We start from the raw sequence: 9464 nt of genomic DNA on the forward strand, positions 1-9464 counted from the left end.
GCTTAATCTTGTGACTAAAACGATGCAAATACTGCAGTATGATGCTTCCAATATTTAACGCAGTCCACTGTAGCTCGGAGAAAAAAAAATCAAACCGCCTGTGTAAAACTCCAACAAAACAATCTATGACCGTCCAAATAGTTATCATTGCTTTCAAGATGATAAACACTCGTTTAATTTGTTAGCCAATGTATGCAACGTTTAAATGTAGGGGTCCAACAGGAAATGAACAGTTACAGCGCTATCCTTCTCTCTCAATGTTCACGCAAGCTTTCTGTTCTGTAGTGTGACATACTCAGGTCGTATAAACAGAAGAAAACATGCAGGATTGAAAACTGGCTTAATCTCGAACGAGTAAAGTCTTATAAATAAAACTTTATAGATGGGTTAAAAGTTGCTTGTTCCCTGAATGTTTGCAACCCCAGAACATTATTTTGCCGATGTTTAGTTTTGGTACTGTTGCTGGTGTCTGGAATTTACGTCTTGAAACTTGTTTCACAGCATGACATTGTTAAACTGGGATGGTAACTGAACAACGGCTAGGTAAGTAAGTATTTTCACGCATCTATTATCCAGCAGAAAATACATCTTTTCTAGCTTATTCTTTAACATGATATTGTACACACCTTTATTAATTATTCAGGCATATTTTGAGACAATAAAATACAAATACCCCGAACTTTTTTCTTAAGTGGTAGAAAGACCAACATTGGAAAGTATAAAACTTAAAGCTTCACGCAAGGCAAGACTGGTGGGAGGTATGGCGCATTCCTCTGTCTACTTAAAGATACACATATCTGGCCTTGGTCACACACAAATCAGAAGAAATTGTAAACCATAATTCTGTGTCAAAATTCCAAATGTCTTAGAGTCACAGGCAAAGCCACATTTCAGCAATAGATTCATTTATTTAGCAAGCATCTGTACAACGTGAAATCTTGCAGAGATCTTGTCTGCTGCAATGTCAAATCCAGCAGCTGACAAGACAGATTGACGTGTTACTTTATAGCGAAGGAGAAGAAAAATGAGGAAATAAAGCTCTCCTCCTCCTGTTCCGTTTCTGAAGCAACTGGTACAGCGGCCGATATTAATAGGAGATTTCAGGGGTTCCAACGAGGCAATGCAACTGCCAAAACATAGAAAGGGTTTCGAGGAGAAAAGGGCCAGATCTTCAACTGTCTAAAAACAAATTTGTCTACTTACCCCTGGCAATGTCTTCTGTTCGTGTAATGCACTCTGAGCTTTAAGCGCCGAGTCCCTGGCACAATACGTGAGGAAGGCACAACCTACGTTGGAAAAGGAGCAAGTTATTCTCTACTACAGACGCCAGTGCATTCATTGCGTTAAGAGCCGGAGATAAGGCTGTGAAAATATGCCTCGCTGTTCTTGTTCATTAAGCGTCTGCTTTACCCGGACAACGAATTTTATCTATCCTCCCCAACCACAATAGCTCGTCCAGTCCAAATTAAATTCAGGCTCAGTCACCAAGGCACCTAAAGCAAAGTGCAGAAATAAATCTGCTCATGAAGCAGGCTCAGTTACAGGCAGTTCTCAGTTCTGACCTGTTCGACTAACTAGTTAATTGAAAGTTTTAAGTCTAAGCAGTCTAGCTGCCTACTGTCAATCTCACAAAAGAACATTTGCCATGACGATGCTCCAAGTTGCAAAGGACGACGTCTTCCTAAGCACAGACCTAATTTGTCGTAGGATCTTCCTACTCCCAATACATTAACTTGGCGTGAACTCCTTAATATCATTGCATTACCTACTGCGGAAGCAGCAACCCTACTCTAACAACCAGCATATTTGAGCGACAATTAATGCGAACGAGCTTTGAGTAAAAGGTCTCCTGCAAAGACAGATGTAACAAGCTCTCACTTGCTGATAACAGCGCAGAAAATAATATGCAGACACTTCACGCACTTAATTCATGGAGGACTCACTGAAACTAGAGGTAAAACTATGGCACAATCATATCTTATTATCATAGTTTTGCAACAGATGTGAATAGGTTGGCTGCTTATTATATGTGTTGAAAATCCAACAACACATTCCCTTCAAGCGCATGCAGATCAACAATAAAGCAATTATTTGTCAATGAGATTTAACTATAAAAAGTGTTAATGTCCATTGCTTATTGTTCAAATTGAAGTTGACAGATACACTCTAAAAGCCAATGTATGAATGGCTTTATCAATGTAATGAGTGAAACATATTTCCATTAAGGTCTAGGCTGCATTGGCGATATTGAACGCTACGGTCAACCAATGGATGTAAATTATTACATTATTTGACCATATTTTGTGTTCAGTAACTACCATGCAGTGCAACCTATTGTCAACTCTCGATAAATAGCTCGTGTTTGTGGAGAATCATTAGGAAGAGGGGAAAAAAGCCAAAATTTCAAAGTTTAAAAAATGTATAAAAGGTTGATAAGGGAATGCAATTTACCTGCGGAGAGGGTGCAATCTAATTTACCTCATCAATGCCAAGTCTCGATTAATCAGTTCACTTCCTTAACAAGCAACACACACGGATCAAAGCGGAATGTATTAGCTTGCTTCAGCTAGCTTAACAAAATGTAAAGTTTTTTTAAAAAATTAAAACTACTTTCAAAAGTACACTCAGACTGACTGGAGCGCGGCGTCAATCCCAGCAGTTAATCAGAAGCATTAGTGGGAATCATTTGTTTTGTAGTTGGTAAATTTCAGGAAACTTTATCACGGTTAATGACTGAAATTGACACTAATGTACTTTTAATTCGGGACATTAATGTAACCTGGTGAACTAACCCCATACTTCACTTTTAAATAGACGATCTGATTTATTTTTCTGATTTAGTTTACAGATTTAAATTCATTGCAAAAAATCAGGTGAGAAAAAAAATAAAGCGCCAAATCCACGTGAAAAAAAAATGATGAACTTTAAATGATTAGGTTGGTCAGTTTCTAAAATTGTGTTTCTGGAGGGACCGTGCTGTCTCAGATAGAAACACAGCAAACCCCTTCCCCATCAGCTGCACAACTGTTTGAGATGGGGAGAGAGTCCGCCGTCAAGCCGCTGGGAGTGAACACACAACTGGAAATTCAGGAAACTTTAATGACGGGTCGGTGGAAGTAACGGGTCGAAGAGGAAAAGGGGAAGGGGGCGTCCAGCAAAAAGAGAGAAAAAAACGACTGGTTGATTTGCCTCAGGGATGGAAAGAATAAGAGGAAATCATAAACATCCACCCTCTGCCTGTATATATACATACACGCGCACACACACACAATGCTCCGGGTGGTTTGCTATCACCATCCACACTCAAAGGATTAAACCAGGGAGTCACAGACCTTTGTGCATACCAGTGAAACGGTCCTTCAGCACAGTCAGTTCGTAGATCTTGCCAAATTCCTCGAACAGCGGTTTTAGGTCCTTTTCTTCCAGGTTACGTGGGATCTGGCCGATGAAGAGTTTGATGGCGTCGTGATCTTTCATTGGGATGGTGTTTTGACTGTGGCTTAAGCCGTTCATTCGCCCGCTGCCGCCACTGTTGTTGGTGTCTAGCTGTACTCCGTTGCTTACAGTGGCCATCTTCAAGCGCTGTCGCTGTCTCTGTCTGTCTGTGTGTGTCTCTCTCTCTCTTTCTCTCTCTCTCTCTGGTCGCCCACGTCAGCCCTCTTTAACTAGGAGTCTGCAAGTCCTGACGTCAGGGTTGCCTGCTTGGTGCTGAGTAAATGTTGCCGGATCTACACACAGCCTCAAAGCCACGTTAACCCTGCCCCGCCACACACACACACCCCTTCAATTCAATCTGTATTGGGGAAAAGAGGGGGATTAAACAACATACACATACATACACACACTCACACACACACACACACACACACACACACACACACACACACACACAGAGGAGCAAGCCAGCTTTTCCTTAACCCAATATTTGCTGGATAATTTTGCAACCCTTCAAGTATTGACTGACAAGTTTTCATCTTGTTTGAAATACTCCTATGGCTACTCTCTGTCCAGGCAAACTATCCTCCCTCCCTGGCCAGATAGGGAAAGAGATAGATGGGGGTGGGGGGTGGAGTGTGTGTGTGTGTGAGTGTGTGAGAGAGAGAGAGAGAAAGGGAGAGAGGAAGTCAGAGACAGAGAGAGAATAGAATGGGACAGAGATGGAGGGAATAGCTGGGAGAGCATGCACAGTAGATCAGAGAGAGTGCAGGACAGAGAGATGGAGAGTGATAATGACAGAGAAAAACTGATAGAGACACTAACTGGGAGGAGTGGGAAGTGGCACACATTTGGTAATAAAATATAACGAGGCAAGTTATCCATAATCCACAACTCTTGAAGAACGTTTTATCATTTTTATATGAGGAGGGGAATGCTTTTGCTTGTTAACAACAAAGCGAGAATGTCTGTTGTCGTTTCTAACATCACAAATCAAGCTTGATGTAATAAGGAAGCACAGTGGACTCCTTTTAATGCAAGAAGAGGCTCCATTCTGTTGCAAAGCAAACACTGCGGAGTAAATGAGTCCTTACTCGGAGTTGAACATCATAACAAGCTCTGTGTAGATGCTTCCAAACAGTGAACGTGGTTAGGGTGAAGTAATTGCATCCAAGGAAAAGTCAATTGGACGAGGGGATTGTTCTTAGTTCTGAAACTGACCTTGTAGCAAAGCACATTCCCATCTGGTCTCATGAACTTCTCTTTATTAAAGCAGTCAGATAAAATTCTACTGCATTGTCAACAGAGCAAGGCATGCAGACTTCTGGTTTTAGTTTTAGGTAAGAGCACCAGAAAGCCTTTTTGTGTAGTGTAAGCTTCGGTGGCACCCAGATACAATGCATCCCATCAGTAGTAATTTACAAATCATTTGTATGCTGGTCAGATGAACTTGCTTAAAGTGTCAAAGGATGGTGCAAACATTCGCATCTATTCAATTGGGACCATCTACCTGAAGGAACACAGCAGTAATTGGGGGAAATAACTACCCCATCACTAGATTTAATTCAATTTCTTTATTCCATCTCTATCACTTTCTTATTTCCATCATCAATCTGTCAAGGATTTTTAAGATTGCTAAGGCTTTAGGATAAACTAAAAGTAAAAGCATAAATGTTGAAATTATACATGTAGATACTAGCAATAACTTTGCTTGTTCTTTTCAAACCTCATTGCAGGATTCTTGAATCTACACTGAGTAACCTCCTCATTTGGCAGTTAGTACTTAATACCAAATAACTTAATGCCATTTCTGTCATTTCTCCCTTCCAATACTTCACAAAAAGCACCTATTTTAGACCTTTCCACTCTAGCACACTTCACATCTACATGTTTTGATGAAAATCGAAAAAAAAAACTGAAATTGCCTAAAAATACTGGAAATACTCAGCAGGTCAAACAGCACATGTGGAGAGAGAAACAGCTCCATTTCAGATATTCAATGCCAACTCTTGTTTTTCTTTCAATGGATAATACCCAACCTGCTGAGACACCTTCAAAAGACAATGAAGGAAAAAGATGGCATTTCTCATTAACGACTCCCAACACTAAGAACATGCCCTCTTCTCATTACTGCCAATATAAAGGATATATAGGAGCCTGAAGATACACACTCAATGTTTTAGGAATGGCTTCTTCCCTATGAAGGATCTAATAAAGTAACCACTGAGTGTATGTTCATGGTCTTCTGCCCATCACTTCAAGGCACGACATGTTGTGAGTTCAGGGATGCCCATCTACACTCCACTGTTGTAACACTTAGTTATTTAAGTCACTGTCATCTTCATGTCAGCGTGAACCAGTCTAGTCATTTTCCTCTGACCTCTCTCATCAACAAGGTAGTTTCACCCACAGAACTGCTGATCACTGTATGCTTTGTTCTGTCTATCACACCTTTCTCTGTAAGTTTTAGAGACTGTTGTGTGTGATGATCCCAGGCCAGGAGATCAGCAGCTTCTCAGATACTCAAACCACTCCATCTGGCACCAGCAATCTTTTCACTGTCAAATTCACTTAGATCTCATTTCTTTCCCATTCTGATGTTTGGTCTGGTCGACAACCGCTTGACCATATCTGCATGCTTTTATGTAATGAGTTGCTACATATGATTGGCTGATTAGATACTTGCATCAACGAGCAGGTGTACGGGTGTATCTAAAGATGACCACTAATTATATATTTTGTAATGTAATTTACAGTATATTTTACATAGTTCACCGTCCTGCTGCCACAAAACAACACATTTTTTGACATATGTCGGTGATAATAAATGTGATTCTGATTCTAATTCTGATCTTGAGTGTTTCTAGAATTTTCAGGTTTTATTTCAGTTTTATGTTTCTCTTGGAATCAACATGGGCCCACCTTATAATGGAGAATAGTCTTAGTGCTGACTATGTTCGTTCTATCAGCCACCCATTTATAATAATCTTACATTTATCCCACTTTATTATTCTCATGGATTTTCCCCAGATTTCATGAAAACCTACACACCAGGGATAATCTAAAGTGGCCAATTAATTTACACATCTACACGTCTCTGGGATGTGGGACAAAAATGGAACACCTGGAGGAAACCCACATGGTCACAAGAAGAATGTACAAACTCACACGGACAACACTGGAGGTTGAGACTGAACCTAAGTTTCTGCTGTTGTGAGGCAATTGTCCGACTCTGCCGCCCATGCTTTAACTCCACTTTCCTATCACCTATCTCAGAGTATCTGCAATCCCTTTGATTTGAGCGTGAAATATATACAATTTATGAGTATCTACAGTCCTTGGAGACAGAGAATTCTGAAATCCTCAGAGTAAGATAACATATCTCAGTTTGAAATAATCAAAACTTCATCATGGCATTCCGTCTGGTTCTACATTCTGCAATCTGAGGAAATAAACTTTTATTTAATGCCTCTTAGAATGTATTCTCTCCTTCACTCCATACACTATCAGACCATTTTCCTCAGCCTTGGAGTGAAACTACGGTGTACAGATCCTTAGGAACTAAGACCGAACTTGAGAAAGTCTACTGGTTCAAGGTCCCCAAAGTCTCGAATGTAACCCTCAGTATCTTTGACAGGCAAAAATGACTCTTGAAAGTGAGAAACACCGTTCAGACATAACCATCTGTGTGTAGGATCTGAAGAGCAGCTGATGGCAGAATGAAGATATCCCCAATATTTGGCCAGTTTACAGATCAATCACATTCCCCAATAAGTTTTGCTTTAACCCATTCTCCCCACATTCCCATCATCCTTTTTCAAGGAAAACTATTTACAAATAGATTAGGGATAATTTGCAGCAGCTGATTTATCTTCCAAAATGCATCTCTGAGTCATGGGCAGAAACTAGAGCGCTTGGAGTAGTCTAACGTGCTACCAACAAAGTCCACACAAACAGAATCATAGGCCGGGGTCGAATCCAGATCAGCAGAGGTGTGGAGCAGTGACACTCTGCTAGCCACGTCACTGAGTAGGATAGCAGTGATGCAGCTGAGACATGTAGAAATGTAGAATCTAAAAGCACAGAAGGAGGCTATCTGGCTATTTTAGCCATGATTTTGCTAACGCCTAGGGAAAGAATCAGTAACAGTATTAGAATTAGGTTTACTATCTCTGCTACATGTTGTGGATTTTGTGGCCGCTGTACAGTGCAAGGCCACAAAATCACTATAAGTTCTAATAAATCAATCGTGTAAAAGTAGAATAGTGACATAGTTTTCGTGGGTTCATGGGCCATTCAGAGATAGGGGAAGAAGCTATTTCTAAAAACAGTGAGTGTGGGTCTTCAGGGTCCGGAACCTCTTTCCTGATGGTAGTAATGAGAAGAGGGCATGTCTTGAATACTCAGGATACTTAATGATTGATGTCACCTTCTTGAGGCACTTCCTCTTGAAAATATCCTTGATGGAGGTGCCTGTGATGGAACTAGATGGGTCTGCAACCACTTTCAATCTTGCAAATTGGAGTCTCTTTACCAAGCCATGATGCAACCAATCAGAATGCTCTCTACCATACATCTATAGAAACGTGCTACAGTCTTTAATGACATACCAAATCTTCTTAATCACAATCAGAGTCAAAGAGGTTGTAAGAAGTAGGGAGGAGAAAAAATATAGTTGACTTCAACTTGTGGACACTGCTGCTCATTCACAAGCAAAGTTAAGTGCATCATGACGCAGGTCATAGTTAGAACATTTGTAGGATTTATCTATAATTGGGGATGGGACTAATTGTAGGGATGGGGCATTGGGAGTGTTTGCAATGCAATCTACCTGGGTCCCTGCACTGTGCTGGTAGCCAGTGACCTCTGCTGGAAAATGTGTGTAGACATAAGGAGAAGAGCAACATCAAACTGGGAGGTATAATCGTCCCTGTTGGTCCATCCTACTCCCACTCCATGTTCTTCATTAATAACGTTGGATAATCCCTTATGCATGGCTGCGCCAGTTTAATATTTATCCCAGAGTGAAGAAAAGTATTTTTGTGACAACTGGTACGCAAAACAAATCATTACCACAAAGAAAATGCGTATAAGTCTGAAAATAATTTAAATTACAGCCTTGCACAGTTTTGCGATATTAGCAGGACACCCTAGACACTATATTGGATAAGTACCTGCATAGTATTGCTTTCATTCTAAATCTCCTGACTTCAACTGTGTGAGTAGTGAGGGTATTCTACACTGTTACAACTGTAGTTTATTGCTACACTAGCCCACATTGGCTCTCTTGGATGGGATTGACTGGTTGCTTGAAAATATTGGGAATAAAAATTAGAGAGCTGTTGGTTTAATGTTAGTAACTAAATCATATAGACATTATTCCATTGCAATCGGTGGGATCTTGCCGAGGAAAACATTGATAATTATATCTCTTTCACTGTCTACAATGTACTGTAAATCTTACTAAAAGTCTATCGATGCTTTCCAGAAATGATATTGGACAAGCATCTCGCTGGCTGGGTACAGAAGGTGGCCAGGATATCTTGTAACCCAGGTTTAAGAGTAGGAAGTGGATGGAGGAGAGAGAATCAGCAATTCTGCAGAAATGATCCTGGATCAATTCCAAGTCTAAAGTCAAATTGCTTGCATGTCTTTTACAATATATAACCCGGATAAACCTGAGTTATAACACCAAGCCAAAACATAAATGTTTCAAAGCCTATAAGAGTTACCAGATAAGGTGAGAGTGGGACACCTGGCTATGTGGTAATTTAGGAGACAAGTCATGATGGAACAAAGGACATTCCAAGCTCTAGCAGCTGGACCTCACAATAATCTCACTCATTCCCATCCACCCACAGAGGCATCCTCCTTCTTGATGCAACGGCAGCCCTTGCCAGCTGAATTCGGATATTTATGGGCTTCACAAGCGCAGAAAAGCACCCCCTACTGCAAGAGAGTGACATTTCCATTTCACGCACCAGCCATCCTTGAGGCCTCACGGAGAGAGATTGCCAATTAAGTGCCAA

General features: G+C 40.7%; 1 protein-coding gene across 39 annotated transcripts in view; it reads right to left on the reverse strand.

Moving 5' to 3' along the window:
* LOC132379214 (CUGBP Elav-like family member 4) overlaps positions 1-3573 on the reverse strand; it is an 816081-nt gene extending 812508 nt beyond the window's left edge. For 29 of the 39 annotated variants that reach the window (XM_059946924.1, XM_059946911.1, XM_059946916.1 and 26 more), the window contains exons 1-2: positions 3333-3513; positions 1204-1286 (exon numbers count right to left, since the gene is read on the reverse strand). In XM_059946924.1, the coding sequence (XP_059802907.1) occupies positions 1204-1286; positions 3333-3513 (264 nt within the window). Of the gene's footprint in view, positions 1-1203; positions 1287-3332 lie in introns of all 39 variants that reach the window. The other 10 variants (XM_059946891.1, XM_059946889.1, XM_059946900.1 and 7 more) reach the window with 2 other exon arrangements.
* Between the last annotated feature and the right edge of the window lie 5891 nt (positions 3574-9464).

The sequence above is a fragment of the Hypanus sabinus genome, chromosome 21 (assembly GCF_030144855.1).
Source record: "Hypanus sabinus isolate sHypSab1 chromosome 21, sHypSab1.hap1, whole genome shotgun sequence".
Taxonomy (NCBI): Eukaryota; Metazoa; Chordata; class Chondrichthyes; order Myliobatiformes; family Dasyatidae; genus Hypanus; species Hypanus sabinus.